This window comes from Harpegnathos saltator, unplaced genomic scaffold, assembly GCF_003227715.2.
Source record: "Harpegnathos saltator strain DR-91 unplaced genomic scaffold, Hsal_v8.6 scaffold39, whole genome shotgun sequence".
Taxonomy (NCBI): Eukaryota; Metazoa; Arthropoda; class Insecta; order Hymenoptera; family Formicidae; genus Harpegnathos; species Harpegnathos saltator.
This window is the reverse complement of record NW_020230194.1, coordinates 1,485,840-1,502,243: the sequence shown is the minus strand read 5'-3', so window position 1 is coordinate 1,502,243 and position 16,404 is coordinate 1,485,840. Positions and strand designations below refer to the sequence as shown.

Sequence of the window (16,404 nt, the reverse complement as noted above, 5' to 3'; positions counted from 1 at the left end):
GTACCGAAAACTGAAGACCGATTCAATACTTAATTTTTTCATCAAATTAACGCGGATTAATGAACGATTCGTATTAATTTTTTGTTTTCTTATAGAGGAATGAAAAAGTAAATTAGTACCGAAAACCGGAATATCGATTAATATCATAAATCAGTGTCAGAAAATTGTCCAAGTGCAATGACAATTTGTTCTCATTTTTCAGGTACTTACCCCTCTAATCTTATTCAACAAATTACTTGGATAAACGAACGATTCGTATCAATTTTTTGTTTTCTTATAGACAAATGAAAAAGTAAATCAGTACCGAAAACCGGAATATCGATTAATACCATAAATCAGTGTCAGAAAATTGTCCAAGTGCAGTGACAATTTGTTCTCATTTTTCAAATACTTACCCCTCTATTTTTATTCAACAAATTACCTCAGATAAACAAACGATTCGTATCAATTTTTTTTGTCTTATAGAAAAATGCGGAAATAAATCAGTACCGAAAACTGAAGACCGATTCAATACTTAATTTTTTCATCAAATTAACGCGGATTAAATAACGATTCGTATTAATTTTTTGTTTTCTTATAGAGGAATGAAAAAGTAAATTAGTACCGAAAACCGGAATATCGATTAATATCATAAATCAGTGTCAGAGAATTGTCCAAGTGCAATGACAATTTGTTCTCATTTTTCAGGTACTTACCCCTCTAATCTTATTCAACAAATTACTTGGATAAACGAACGATTCGTATCAATTTTTTGTTTTCTTATAGACAAATGAAAAAGTAAATCAGTACCGAAAACCAGAATATCGATTAATATCATAAAACAGTGACAGAAAATTGTCCAAGTGCAATGACAATTTGTTCTCATTTTTCAGGTACTTACCCCTCTAATCTTATTCAACAAATTACTTGGATAAACGAACGATTCGTATCAATTTTTTTTGTCTTATAAAAAAATTCGAAAATAAATCAGTACCGAAAACTGAAGACCGATCAATACCTAATTTTTCATCAAATTAACGCGGATTAATGAACGATTCGTATTAATTTTTTGTTTTCTTATAGAGGAATGAAAGAGTAAATTAGTACCGAAAACCGGAATATCGATTAATATCATAAATCAGTGTCAGAAAATTGTCCAAGTGCAATGACAATTTGTTCTCATTTTTCAGGTACTTACCCCTCTAATCTTATTCAACAAATTACTTGGATAAACGAACGATTCGTATCAATTTTTTTTGTCTTATAAAAAAATGCGAAAATAAATCAGTACCGCAAACTGAAGACTGATCAATACCATAAATCAATGTCAAGAAAATTGTCCAAGTGCAATGACAAGTTGTTTTCATCTTGCAGGTACTTACCCCATTAATTTACTCAACAAATTTAGTCGGATAAAAGAACGATTCGTATCAATTCTTCTTCTCTTATAAAGAAATTAGAGAATTAGTCAGTACCGAAAATTGAAGACCGGTCAATATTTAATTTATTCATCAAATTAACGCGGATTAATGAACGATTCGTATTAATTTTTTGTTTTCTTATAGAGGAATGAAAAAGTAAATTAGTACCGAAAACCGGAATATCAATTAATATCATAAATCAGTGTCAGAAAATTGTCCAAGTGCAATGACAATTTGTTCTCATTTTTCAGGTACTTACCCCTCTAATCTTATTCAACAAATTAACTTGGTTAAACGAACGATTCGTATCAACTTTTTTTGTCTTATAAAAAAATGCGAAAATAAATCAGTACCGAAAACTGAAGACTGATCAATACCATAAATCAATGTCAAGAAAATTGTCCAAGTGCAATGACAAGTTGTTTTCATCTTGCAGGTACTTACCCCACTAATTTACTCAACAAATTTAGTCAGATAAAAGAACGATTCGTATCAATTCTTCTTCTCTTATAAAGAAATTAGAGAATTAGTCAGTACCGAAAATTGAAGACCGGTCAATATTTAATTTATTCATCAAATTAACGAGAATAAATGAACGATTCGTATGAATTTTTTTTTCTTATAGAGAAATGAAAGAATAAAAATCAGTACCGAAAATCGAATATCGATTAATACCATAAATCAGTGTCAAAAAATTGTCCAAGTGCAATGACAATTTGTTTTCATTTTTCAGGTACTTACCCCTCTAATCTTATTCAACAAATTATCTCAGATAAACGAACTATTCGTATCAATTTTTTGTCTTATAAAAAAAATGAGAAAATAAATCAGTACCGAAAACCGAAGACTGATCAATACCAAGAAAATCAATCAATAAAATCAAGAAAATAAATCAATGTCAAGAAAATTGTCCAAGTGCAATGACAAGTTGTTTTCATCTTGCAGGTACTACCCTACTAATTTATTCAACAAATTAAGTCGGATAAAAGAACGATTCGTATCAATTTTTATTCTCTTATAAAGAAATTAAAGAATCAGTCAGTACCGAAAATTGAAGACCGATCAATATTTAATTTATTCATCAAATTAACGCGGATAAATGAACGACTCGTATGAATTTTTTTTTCTTATAGAGAAATGAAAGAGTAAATCAGTACCGAAAATCGAATATCGATCAATATCGTAAATCAGTGTCAGAAAATTGTCCAAGTGCAATGACAATTTGTTCTCATTTTTCAGGCATTTATCCCTCTAATTTACTCAACAAATTAACTCGAATAAACGAATGATTCGTATCAATTTTTCTTGTCTTGTTTGTATAAAGAAATGAGAGAATAAATCAGTACCGAAAATTGAAGACCGATCAATATTTAATTTATTCATCAAATTAACGTGGATAAATGAATGAGTCGTATCAATTTTTTTTTCTTGTAGAGGAATGAAAGATTAAATCAGTACCGAAAATCTAATATCGATCAATACCAGAAATCAGTGTCAGAAGATTGTCCAAGTGCAATGACAATTCGTTCTCATTTTCGAGTCTTTCCCGAGTCGAAATATTAATTCTACATTGATCCTGCAAATTGCATCCAATTTGAAAAATCAATGTAGAATATCTAGATGCGCAATAGTGAACAAGCTTTATCTTACCTGAACGTTACATCTGGCTACTCTCGCAGTCTCGCCCACGATGTATCTTCAACAGCGACGTATTCCGCAGTTATTTAATACTCGTTTATCTCGATAATGTATATGTACTTAATCCTTATATTCTTAATTTAAATGAAAAATTTTTGTTGATTTTGATTATATATTCGCTTAACAGCGCAAGAAAGAGAACAAAGATAAAAACGTAACTAGAACTGCCTTTGTTAGAACTGTGCGTGAGATAAATATATAAGGATTAAATAATCATATAAGAATTAGAGGAAATGGGAGATGAAAAATGCTTTTTATTCTCATCATTCTTAAAGTTCTTTTTTCCTTTTTTTCTTCTCTTTTTTTTCTTTTCTTTTTTCTACTGAGAATGATGAGAATTGTAGCTCTCAAAAGAGCTGAAGCTGCAAAAAGACAACGGTTATGTCTAATAATGCTGTTTCACTAATAGAGATTTTAATTCAGATTCGGTACAATAAGAAAGATAAACAAGAATGAGAAACGGACATTCTAACAGATTCTAAACGAAAACAGCAATCTGAGCATTATTAGACGAATAAAAATCAACACTTGTAAAATTTATATCAGATTCTAAGATCATTATTCATAGTTTTTTAAATTATGTGCAATTTTTCATTGAGAACATAATTACAAATTTGTATTGATAAACCTTAGCTTGTCTCAGCAACCTTGCTTGAATAGACATTCATATTTTATGTGAAAAGAAAAGTAGAACTCACGTTACGTGAAATTAGGTTAATCGGAGGAATAATCAAATCTCAAGCTATTTTATAATTTTTCAAAATATAAACTATGAATGCTGATCTAATTTCGACTCGGGTATGTCCTTACTTCGAGTAAGGTCCGTTAAAATCAGAAAAATAATAATGCGTAATAATAATAACTCGAGGTACCTCGAATACCATACATGATGTATCGCTGTCCTCGGCTACGTCTCTCGGCGCGCTCCAAGTCCTCTCTCCATCCTGACTTCTTGATCCGACGTCCTCCTTCTGGTCTCCGTCGCAGCACCCCGGATACTCCATCGTAGAACTGGCGACGACACTGACTCTATCTCTAACACTCGCGCAAGTAAGATTCGGGGACAAAGAAACGCGTATTAACCGATACGACTACCGACACTCTGCGTCGCGGTATGCGCCTCGTTCGTCGGCCCGAGGCGCAATGTCCTTTCCGCAATCACGGAGTCATATATAAGCGTACGAAAACAAACAATTAGGAAGGCACGGTTACCCCCCATCAGTCGCTGACCTTGCCGATCAGTGTTGATGCCTGCGTCGTCCGTTAGCTGAAAATGAAAACAACTCGTATTTTCAAAGCATGCATGTGAAAGACTCGCTTCAAACTTCACAATACTTATTTACGTCTGTTCCAAGAATCATATTACGCCGAATTCAAACTGTCTCTATTTTGACATGACATACACGAGATCTGCGATCGCATCATTGTTCTTTTTTTGGACAAGAAAATCCTGAGAGGAACGCTGTTCGAGAATATCGCATTTTATGTTTCAGGTGCCTTGCAGATTACCGAATCCGATGTAACAGATCAGGGAAAGTATGAATGCGTCGCTATGAATGACAAACACCGTGGGCACGGAGTACTCCAAGTCAATCATGTTATACGTGAAACGTACGTATATTTAATTATTATTATTAACATCCACACGCGCGAGTCGAGACGTGCGAGTGTACATTTATTTTCTAGCTTAATTAACGAGTACACAGTCTCAGTGTTCTCGCAAGAGAGAAAATGTAATTTACGTTGTATCTTATTAGCACCGTTGGAGAAACAAAAGAATAGAACAAAAAAGAGAGAGGGGACACATCCGAAGGAAAGTTGGCGGTTTTTTAAAACGCCGCAAACGGGACAACGTGTTTGTAGATGAAATAACGAATGCGGCGCACTATATACTCGTCGCTCGCGCACAGAACCACGTCAATGCCGTAAACGTAGGTGTTTTCCTGCTCGTAATTAGAATTAATGTGACGCAATTAGGACGTAATTAAACTAAAGGACTCGCGCGACTCACGTCGCGCACGTTACATCGTCGACACTTGTCGTTTCTTGCGTTCTCGCGGCAAGATCTCGATTGTCGACTGCTCGCATTTGCGATTTAATCGCCGTGATCGCGATTTGCTAAATCCCCAGGCCCCCTTTGAAACGATCGAGCGCCGAGTTTTGTCGCACTCGGCGAGTTTTCGCGCACGGCGCGCGCCAGTTAATTTACGATCGTAAAACGTACGTATGTGCATGCATAATTATTCCCTAATTGGACGCGCAGTTACGTATTGCATTTCGATTTAATGTCAGTCGTAAATAAACAAACGCGGTCACACGGGCTCAATCATAACTCATTCACTGCGAACAATCATAATATATATATATATATATATATCGTGGACGCGCGCGAGACGCGGCTTGTATATCGGGATGCAACAAATCACGCTGCGTTCCTCCTTTTATAATCCCTGCTCCAATCAAGCTGTATTTTCCAAGGAAATATAAACGACCGCCGGTCTTTTCGTCAAAAGATATATTGCCCGATATCATTCCACGTATCTCTGTAGCGATAGCTCCGTCAAAATATACGTCTGACTAAACACGATGAAAACTCTTCAGAACGACTCAGAATGTTTCAGAAATAATAGGCAAATCTCCCGTTCGAATCTCGAACAACTACACTATCATGAAACAAAGCTTCCAAAATATTTAGAGAAGGAAACAACCCAGTCGACACAGAACGTTATATTTATGTTAAAATTTCGCACTCAACAATATAAATGTAATATATAACACACATGGTGTTGAGTGTGAAATTTTAATATAAATGTAATGTAACTAATGCTCTGTGTCGACTGGGAATTACCGCCTGCTCTTGTTACGAATTACGAATGTAACGAGAGATAATAATTCGGATAATAATTAGAAGATGCAGTTCTTTACAAAAATATCTGTAGAAATGCATATGTACAGAAAAAGAATCATGTGCTGTTGAACGAGGTGTAACTTTGTGCGCGATGCCGTGTTTCTCAAACCCGCAATTATAGGCGTATCACAGACACGAACCGCCGATAAATCGGCGTAGAACGGACACGCACCAGACGTGTACCGTCAACGTAGTTACCGGCTACAAATGAGCGCAGATGGCGCTAAAATCAGTCATCAAAATGTATGTCGCCAAAAACTCCGGCGTGGCCGCTCTCAGGCTTCTCTGCATGTCAGTGGTCGCGTCCGGCTGGTAAATTTGCGAAGCGTCATATCGCCTGAAATTTTCCTCCTCGATGTCGATTTCTAGTGACACAGTTGCATTTACTAAGAGTTACGTTAAAATATAAAATATAATCGACGGTGATAACGGTGGCAAAATCTTACAGGGAGTATCTTGTGTGAGAATATAATTATATAATTATTATACGCTATATAATAAAATGAACTCTTTTGAAACTGCTGCCAACCGCTAGTTTGACATCTAAAGTCGCTAGATACAAAATTATTCAAATACGGCCGAAATGTGTGCAAGGGAGGGAGGTCAAGGATTGGCCTTTTAGCAATTGTGTTAATTTTCAGGACGAGACCAATTACCGTGTAATCGCTGTATGCTCTTACCGTTACGTCAACTCGCACTTTTAGTATGAAAATGCAATCTGCACCGAACGATTTAACCTAGTTCCGAGAAATACGTAACGTATCTTTTCTTCCGCTTTCGTTAAAATGCGTTAAAATTTCAGATTTGTTCAATTAAACAAAACCTGTCGCATCATTTTGCCGCGGTAAATACACATGTTACCACATATTATAATCATCCATATGTCGAAGCTACAAAGATATAACGAGTCGTCAATCAGAGTCAGTTACCCAAGGCCACCGACATACCTAACCTCAAAAATCATTTCTAACGCTTCGTAGGCGTCCGCCTACGTTGAGAAATAAATCCTCATTCCAGTATTGGCCGAGCTTGTAATCGCGTGAGATTTCACCGAATCAAGCAAAGCAAGTTGCAGTTTTCGTGCGTTCATTTAATACACTCACAATCATCGTTCCGAGATGACAGAAATGTCACAACCTGTCAAATGCTCAGTGGAGCTTGATACTGGGATAATATAGACGGGCGCCGTTCGCCAATGATGTAAGGTGTGTCTGCATCGAATGCCATAATAATGCGCCTCAGGTTAGTCAGGGCGGTCTTGGTACTCGCGTTGTTGGGAAACATCATCGTCTGGCACAGGATATGGCGGTTGTTCGCGGCGCAAAATACCCTGCGTCTACTGACGCCAAGCGTCACCACAAACGAACCACCGCCACAAAAGCTCCATCGCCACTTGGCCCGGTTGGTCACCATTGTCATCAGGCAATTCGAGAGCTTCGAGAATGACGTGGCGTCCGTAGTGGAGTCCGTCTTGAATTCCTTCCCGACCATACCAATCTTGATAATCTGCGATGAGCTGCCCTATCCACCGTTAGAGTTGGACTTTGCCAATGAGAGCATGAGGAATGTCAGATTGATCAGCTTAAGACCCGAGTTCAATAAGTCTTTCGAGGAGAGGAATCCACTGTATTATATACGCACCAAATTTGTCATGTTCTTGCCTGATGCTACAAGACTATCGACTAAACAGGTCATTCAGGTAAACTGTTTGTACGACACAAAAGCATAAATGTGACTTTTCATTATTTCCTTAATAATGTTATTCTCTCTACAGGAGACCATCTCGCAGGTGCCAAAGTTAGGAATAGTCATTGTGCCAGTGGGAAAGATCACTTTGCATTGTCTTGAGTTAGATCTAAGAGTGAAAGAGTGGACTTTGAGGATGACACGAGTGTCAGGAACAGAATGTGATAGTGTGATAGGGAAGCATGTGACTATGATTGATGCCAAGACCTTGAGGAAACTTTCAGACCCCTTTTTGCTGCCTTTTTCGGATGCACTGTATATCCAGACAACAGCTATAGGTGCAAAGGTTTGTGATCGTCATTTGAATTAATTTATTGTCTTTTATATATTTTTGTACTTCTATTGATGAAATTTAATCATTTTTCTTATGTAACATTAACATGAATTTGCAATGGACTACATTTTTTAAATCAACTTTTTTTACATTGCAATTATTTTATGAATGTTTTGTGTTTTGTGTCAGTGATTATTAGCCAGTGGTTCTTTTGCATTTGATGGCTTTCTTTTATTCAAATGGTAAGTATTTTCCATACACTGCATATTTTTTTTAATATTTCAAAAACATACAGGTTTGTAGCATATTTTTCTTATGCATTTTCATATTGATATTTGAAATTATTTTAGAATTATTAATCGAAACATGTTCACGGTATTTCTTGCGTTTTCAGATACATATATTGAAGAGCTATCAGTTCAATGAAGGAAAACCGTTGTACAGGAACCAACAGGCACAATTCAAGGTGCAGCAGTTGCATCGTGCACGAGAGCGACTGATGTTCGAGAAATTGGGGATAAAGAAAGTGACGAAAGTTTCCGGTTCCGTTGAGTGGCACGGTTGTTCGCGGGAGACTGCTAGGTGTTTCGGCTCAGTGATAAATGGCGTACCATCGTACCTCTATCAGAATCGTTACACACCGCCTTGTTGCCTAGCTGGGCTGAGGAGAGTGACTCACCACGTGATCGACAAGCTTGAGGAAGTGGGCATTCGCTTTTGGTTGGAGGGTCAGTCGTTGCTGGGTGCAATGAGGAATGGCGATATTCTACCTTGGGATCACGAGGTGCAAATTGGACTGAATCGAGACGATCTAGCGAGGTCGCCGTGGTTGATCAGAGCTAAGAACAAGCCGGTAATCGATGACGATGGCTTTGTCTGGGAGAAGGCGACCGAAGGCGAGTTCTTCAAGGTACAGTACTCCAAGGTCAACCGTCTGCACGTGAATCTGCTGCCCTTCTATGCGCGTAATGGATCCATGACGAAGGACGCATGGTTTCTGAAGAACGGCGACTTCCCAGAACAATTCCTGCATCCGATGTCGAGCATCGAGTTCGCCGGTAGACAAGTGCCGTGTCCGAATAATATTAGAGACTTCCTTGAGCTCAAATACTTCAAGGGTGTGATAGAGAATCCGGAGTTACCTTGCATATTTCTTCTCGATTAGCCCGTTCCGATTAATTGTTCGCGAATCGCCCGTTAGATAGCGACCTGGTGATTGTCGTTTCTCACTTTATGCGTCAGTTGATATTCTTCAGGAGGAGCTGAGTCGCGTTTATTGCTGTCGAATTGATAACCGTGTCTAACGATATTAGGAATTCTTATCTATTTGCATGAAGTCATCAACATCCGAGTAAGGATTGCAATTTGACATTTTTCGCAACATTCCTATAGTCTAGGGAAACTGACATTTCTATTTGCCTTATTTGGGCCCTCCTTCAATGAGAAATTATGACAAATAATTGTTAGCGAAATCGTTATATTTGTATCTTTGAGTAATCTGACTTAGAATAGGAAGGCCTCTTCCTTTCTGGCCTCTTCCTTGCATGGATCGACCTGTTAATATTGTGCCAAATAAACTTAGTATTTTCAATTAGACCTCGCGGATATGGATGTTAACATTTTCCCGGTGTATATACACACACGTACTTCCATTATGTCTCTTAACTTTTTACTAGCTTTTCTATTGTCTTTTAATAGGTGCTATAAGATCCATATTAGAGACATGAATATTTAATATTAACGCGGTCGAAATCGACCTAGTCTTATGATATTTTTAAAATATTTTCTTTTACATAGAGACATATATAATATATTATATTTCGAGAAGAATTCTGTAAGATGTCAAAAGGAGAAATAATTATAGAGAAATACATATAGAGTAGAAATTCGATTGTTCAAGTTCTGCTCAATTAAAAATTGTAATTTTAAGAGGAATACTGTGGGAAGCTTGCAAGAATAAAATATTTCCTTTGATTATTTTCGACGAAATCAATTTGTTTGGTTTATCATACATCAATCATTCCTTAATTGTTCTACTTTTACAATCATGTTTTCAGGCAATAAATCCAGAAAAAGAGATACATAAATTACTACTTTGTAGAACTATTTTAATTCTACTGCATAATTAGTGCCAATTTATTTGTAAAAATATAGATGTGTATATGTATATCTCTGTCTGTTATAGAAAATATTAATAAAACACTGTTGTTTATAAGAGATTAATATCCGCATGTGCGTTTAATGTGCGTTATTTTCACTTAGCTCGTTGTTCTCACGTCTTTAGGCGGCGTCAATATTGGTGGCTCTCGCACAAAACTGAGCAACTTCTCCAATTTCATGGATTCTAATTCTGTTTGCGACAAATGTTGTTGCTTTTTCGTTGGCTTCACTCTTATCCGTAAATTTGGAGATAGTTTCAGCGTATTCACAGTACCTCTGTGTGGTCATTGATATCTCATGTATAATAGACAATTGCAGTCAAGATATACAAATATAAAGAATATGTTTTTCTGATAAATTATTACTTACTTATCGTCACCGACAATTATAAACGGCAACACATTGTTAAAGGCCAGCCGGGTTAATTTGCTCTTTCGCTTACTGACGACCGCTTGACTACAGATAGGTCTGTACTTGTTAACATTTAGATCAAACACCGTAACTTTCCCATCGTTCGACACGCAGGCAAGCACTGTCGAGCTGTACGGTGCCCACTGAACGTCTCCGATCGGAACACCCAAGTCGAACATAAACAGAGGTTCCCTGTAAGTGATAAGCGGAAAAGAATTATAATAAACGAACCAAACACGTTTACGTTGGATCAAACAGAATCTCTAGCTTCTACGAGCCAAATTCAATTGTAAGAATCAGAAATCCTATTTCCCTCAATCGATACGCGTTTGGTTCATGCATTGTCAGATTAAGACAACCAATTTTTTTTTCCCGCCTGTGTACAACATATTACGGTGTAACGTGAAGCAAACATCGTGATCAATCCGAACGACACCTGCATTTCTCACTTACGGTCTTTCGTCCTCCCAGATCTTGATTCGCCAGTCGCCTGAGCAGCTGGCGAAAATACTAGAGTTGAACTTGTTGAAGACTATCCGGTACACCGGCATAGTGTGCGCTTCGTGATACGTCCTCATGTAAATACTACTGTACGCCGTGTTGCATTTGTACATACTACCCTCCTCCGTCCCTACCAGGAAAACATTCTGATCCGCGGGATGGAATGCGATACACGTCCCGCATCCTGAATGCAAACGGGCGCACATAATCGTCACTCCTAACGAGACGCGATTTCTCCGGTTACCCTTTATTATTATCCGCCTGGCATTACCTTTGAGCGTGATCATCGTGCCATCTGGTCCCGGTATAGGTGGTCGGTCCAGGAATAATGTCATAACGGTAGTGAGACCGAGATCGTTCTGGTTTAACACCCAATGGTTTATCTTGCCGTCGATGCTCACGCTGAAGAACGCCAGGTTTCCTTCCTCGGTATCTGGTGCCCAGCGAATCTGGAATCGAAATCAATTTTTTATTCTATTGGGAAAATTCTTGTAGAGACTGTTGTCTGTTTCAACTCTTATGTAGTACGTAGAAAGTATGTAGAAAGAGAATATCGAAGTCAAAAAGTTCAACAGACCTCCCATACTAACCCTCCATGCTTCTGCATGACGTCGTTGCTCTTGTATTGCGGCATGGACGGCGGCAGCATCACGTTGTAAACCGCTACTGCTCCGTCCATGGTACCTTGATTATTATTCATTAATGTTAAGCAATATATAATATTATTAAGCAATATAATGTGATCACTTAAATTTGTATTTAAAAACACACACATATAATATTGCTTCTCATTACCGATAACTAAAAGATGAGGATGTTGGGCGTTAAAATCCAGACTCATCACTGGAGACTCCGTCGGACAAATCCATTCTGGGTATGACGGATTTTTCAAGCTGAACAGGCACACCGTACCGTTTGTTACAGTACTATTAAACAACACTAAAAAGTACACCAGTTCTCGTTTACAGGCTGAAAGTTGCGAGAAACGATATACGCGATAGGCAATTTCTACCAACGTGTTCCGAAGGCGACCGCGAAGAGATCGTAATATCTGCTGTTAAAGCACATGTCCGTAATGTCGTGTTTCTTAGTTTTCTCGTAGGAGAATTTCCACAGAGGTAGTAAGGAGCCTTCGCCGTCTTTGAATTCATCGCTCGGATCGTCCCAATATCTATAATCTAATAATAATTAAATAAGTATATATATATATATATAAATATACTTTCCCTCGAGTTTCACCGACGAAAATCGTATACCTTGCGATATATCATCGAAGATGTTTTGATTCACCATCCGCTCCAGTGTCTTTGCGGCTTGTAACATTCTATATGTCATCGCCGAGGTTTCGACCTGAGCTTTCTTTTTTACGTCCTCCTTTTTTGGTTGCGTCAATGGTGCTTTTTTCTCTTTTTCTTTCTCACGTTGCTGTTGAGCGAAGTCTTCCTGCCTCGATAAAATAAAGAAATCGAAATATTATATCGTTGAATATTGTTGTAGAATTGAGAAAAATATTTGGTGTGTACCTGATACTCGTCAAAAATGGTCCATTGAAAGACGTGTGTGTTGAAAGTTGCGGTTGGTGGAGGTATAGTTTGGGTGCTCATATCCTGTAAAGTATTTGACTCTTTATTCCACTTGTATCACTCGATACATTTTTCTTTAACTATCTTTAATAAATATCAACAGGAGTTTCTAACGTTTAAATTGTGATATATTACATAGGAGGAAAATTGTGTACCCTCATGGGATTGTCGTATGTCAACGCTGCCCTTTCGCAAAAATTGAATTGATTGGGTAATTTCTTAGGTTTTATCTTTTCCATCTCATCTTCTTCGAATTCTGGCTCAGCTTCTAATTCTTGTTCGTATTCAGCCTCGGCTTCTACCGCTTTATCCGTTTCGTCTGCTGTTCTTATAAAAAAATATATATACGATTTATATCTTTATTTAGATAGTTAAAGAAATAAAATGTGTTAAAGAAATAAAATGTGTAATTTATCTACCGATTATATGTTAAATGATTGTATCTTCTATATTTACCTTCTTCTTCTTCTTCAAGATCTATATCTTCTTCATCTTCATCAGTCTTCAATTTTTCACTTACTGGCTCGTCTTGACTATCAGCTGCATACATAAATATGCAGATGTAAGATATGTAACACCGATTATCATGTTCGGTATATGTTACATTAGAGCACAAATAAAAAACTCACTGATAACTCCTCCTGCCAATTGCATTTTAGCCTCTTCGGAATCTTTGTGCAATATAGTGCCAGTTACATCCAAGAGAGTTACTAAATGTGGTGGGCTAGGTAGTCTTACAAATTCACGTAATTTCCATGACCATTCTACCAAGGAGTCTGGTATTCTGGTGTTATGTACAGTCAATACCCTGGCAAATTCTTCTTGTAATTCCTGTAACATATTTTGAAACAGAATTATCCATGATACCGATAAAAGATAAACCTAATGTCAAACATACCACTTCTGTTAATTGTAACTGATCATCTGGTTTCAACCAAACTTTCCCTTTTATCCAATCCATATCACCAGCACCCAGATCTTGTCGTGATATATAACTCTTCGATAGTGTTAAATGCTATGAGATTATGAAACATAATACATATTTATATTCAGCTTATGGGTATATGATAACGTGTGGTCTAAATATAATTTAAATATGATCTAAAATAATATAATTTATTTTTTAATCTATAATAAAGTATATACACACTTCTCTGCTTATCTCTGATATCTTGGAGCTTTGCTTTTTAGGAATTGTTGGTGCCATTGTTTGTATTGTGTTATAAGATTACTCTGAAAGCAATAACAATATGTCAATTAGCTGGGTATGGATCACTTTATACTTTTTATCTTGTGCACAATGATGAAAAGATTGTCAGAGTGAATATACTCTCTGTGTGTAAGTCAATAAGAGTCTTCAACAATTTACAAACATAGTAAAAGTACAATAGATAAAAACTCCAAATGCTGTCATATCATTCAACAGTGGGAAGTTGGTTCTGGTTTCCTAGGATACGCTAGACCTTGTGATAATAATGTCAGTTCAGTGGTAAATTGTGTGACTTGAATATAAAATGTTTTTCAATTTTAATCTAGAAAAATTGAGAATTTTTATCATATGAAAAAATATAAACAAAATTGCAGTTATTTTACAATTTATTTAATATTTATACATATTGTGTGATAAATATATATGACAGATATCATGTGACAATCAATGTGTATAATAAAGTCATCAAGCGCATGATGCTTGAGCTTATACAGTATTGTATATGTACATATCTTGGGTGTCGTATTAAGTTTCCGCTTCATAATCGAGACAAATATGCTTATCTTTTTGAGGTTATTCGATAGGAGGAAAAATCAATAATGGACTATACCATGGTAATGTGAACATTCCAACAAGTTGCAGCGTAGTTATTGTATAGAATCGCGCAAATATTATGAAGTAAAATTTATCAAATGAATTATTTAAGTAGTTTTCATAACATAGAGTGATATGTGCTATCAAATTGTTCTAATCCTAAAATATTACACATGAAATTATGATGAGTAATGAAACACTTTATCAAATTCTGCATTATATAATAAAATATGAATATTCTTAGGTGTTGCTAGTTGCAACAGATGCGAATTGTTATTATGTCTTGAGATTCTGTTATCTCTGATTTGGTCTTAACCTCTTCATGTTTAAATTGATAAGACAAGATAGGTAGTGGAAACATCACCTTTTGTTACAGATGAATTAAGGAGTTGAGTTTCTGCATCTATAAATGTCTTGAAGCATGGAAGATAGCGGTATTGACAGTGATCCTAAAACTGTTAATCATGTGGAAGATGAGAGACTCTTCTTGGTAAGTGTTTATCCCAGTACTGTATTGATAAAATGCTGACAGTTTACCTACAATTTTTATTATATAATACATGTAATTCATGCTTCTATAATAATAATAATAAATATAATAAAAAATATCCATAATGTTTGTATAAAAAGTGATTCATACACAAGACAAAATTGTTTAGTGATGTAATATTCTGTTTCCTATAGGGCAGCGATAGCAGTTCCAGCAGTAATCATACCCAAGTACCTCAACGGAACACCACCAAGCAGTTACAGAAAAAACTTGGTATTGAAACACTATCTTTCTACAAGATTAATGTTGTAACAATTAGTTAATTTATATAATTTATATAAATTTTATGTTATATAATGTTTCCTTATGTATGTAATCTTATCTTCTAGAGACGCGTATTGAACAGGCAAAACGAATCCAACGCAATTCTGATTATATAAAGCTTCCAAAATATGACAACGAGAATACAAGTAGTTCCAGTTCTGCCGGATTGATATCAATTCAAAGGTTGCCTATACCACACAAGAATAAGGAACACCTTCCTCTAGTCGAATATAGTGAGAGCGAAAGGTATTGAATAATTACATACATAAAGAATATTGGCAGATAATATTGATGCATTATTATATTTAAAAATTAATTTCTAGTTTTGTACAATTTGTAGAATATTTTTTCTTTACTTTTGTATAGAATATATTTAGCTATAATAATACTATAATACTGTAAAGTATTATTAAATATCCCGTTAAATACCCAATTATCAAAATATTCAAATACCATTAAATACTTAATCTGTAAATATTAAGCACTGACAATTGCAGTGAAGATGAGATGACACTCTTTCCTGCAAAGTCTAAGGATTCTTCAAAGCACAAGCAAGATCTCACCGATACGTTCAGTATCGAGGAATTGAGCGACGAGAGTGAGGATTCTTTGAATTTGGATCCAGCACAACCACCACATCCCTTCATGCGGACTTACGTACCTACTGGATGTTTCGCTTGTCGCTGTCATATACTGTAATATAATATAGTCTATTTATGGACAGGCCGCCAAATACCGACTAAATGATCATTATTTAAGTATTACAAATTTACTTAATTTGAATATATTTTCGTGAAACACTTATCTCTAAGAAATGCGCCAGATTACATGACATATATAAAACAGAACTTTCGTTCTCCAGTGGTGAAATTTCAGTGGAGTAAAACTGAAGAACAATATTTATTATATAATAATATATAATTATTACGTGATATAGGATATGTCGAGGATAATATTATATCATAATTTTTGAGTTGGATTGTTTCCTATATTCACTCTGTGTTGCAAGAGTATTGTATTGTATCGCATCGAATTGTGTATATATTGTTTACAGAATGTTCTTAAATTATTAAAATTATTTTGTTAAACTGTTGTACATACATTC

General features: G+C 36.0%; 3 protein-coding genes across 6 annotated transcripts; 2 read left to right on the top strand and 1 right to left on the bottom strand.

The window, feature by feature from the left end:
* The first annotated feature begins 6,561 nt into the window (after positions 1-6,561).
* LOC105181764 (fukutin-related protein) lies at positions 6,562-10,003 on the top strand. The gene is made up of 3 exons (XM_019840709.2): positions 6,562-7,705; positions 7,781-8,038; positions 8,421-10,003. Exons 1-3 carry the CDS (start codon positions 7,238-7,240, stop codon positions 9,189-9,191), a joined length of 1,497 nt encoding a protein of 498 aa, XP_019696268.1. The 5' UTR covers positions 6,562-7,237; the 3' UTR covers positions 9,192-10,003.
* Positions 10,001-13,903, bottom strand: LOC105181762 (dynein intermediate chain 2, ciliary). 3 transcript variants are annotated; one of them, XM_025300862.1, is made up of 14 exons: positions 13,832-13,903; positions 13,580-13,696; positions 13,311-13,512; positions 13,138-13,221; positions 12,837-13,003; positions 12,622-12,705; positions 12,355-12,541; positions 12,115-12,276; positions 11,894-12,037; positions 11,676-11,782; positions 11,370-11,547; positions 11,051-11,282; positions 10,556-10,789; positions 10,001-10,462 (listed from the first exon to the last, which is right to left on the bottom strand). In XM_025300862.1, exons 1-14 carry the CDS (start codon positions 13,886-13,888, stop codon positions 10,285-10,287), a joined length of 2,133 nt encoding a protein of 710 aa, XP_025156647.1. In that variant the 5' UTR covers positions 13,889-13,903; the 3' UTR covers positions 10,001-10,284. The 3 variants fall into 3 exon arrangements, with proteins under 3 accessions (XP_025156647.1, XP_025156649.1, XP_025156648.1); XM_025300864.1 differs by lacking the exon at positions 13,832-13,903 and having other exon boundaries at positions 13,311-13,502; XM_025300863.1 differs by lacking the exon at positions 13,832-13,903 and having other exon boundaries at positions 13,311-13,499; positions 13,580-13,672.
* Positions 13,904-14,316: 413 nt separating this feature from the next.
* On the top strand, positions 14,317-16,387 carry LOC105181767 (uncharacterized). 2 transcript variants are annotated; one of them, XM_011138751.3, is made up of 5 exons: positions 14,317-14,505; positions 14,862-14,975; positions 15,170-15,248; positions 15,365-15,545; positions 15,797-16,387. In XM_011138751.3, the coding sequence occupies exons 2-5, from the start codon at positions 14,907-14,909 to the stop codon at positions 15,996-15,998; spliced, it is 531 nt and encodes a 176-aa protein (XP_011137053.1). In that variant the 5' UTR covers positions 14,317-14,505; positions 14,862-14,906; the 3' UTR covers positions 15,999-16,387. The 2 variants fall into 2 exon arrangements, with proteins under 2 accessions (XP_011137053.1, XP_025156650.1); XM_025300865.1 differs by lacking the exon at positions 14,317-14,505 and adding an exon at positions 14,517-14,569.
* The last annotated feature ends 17 nt before the right edge of the window (positions 16,388-16,404 follow it).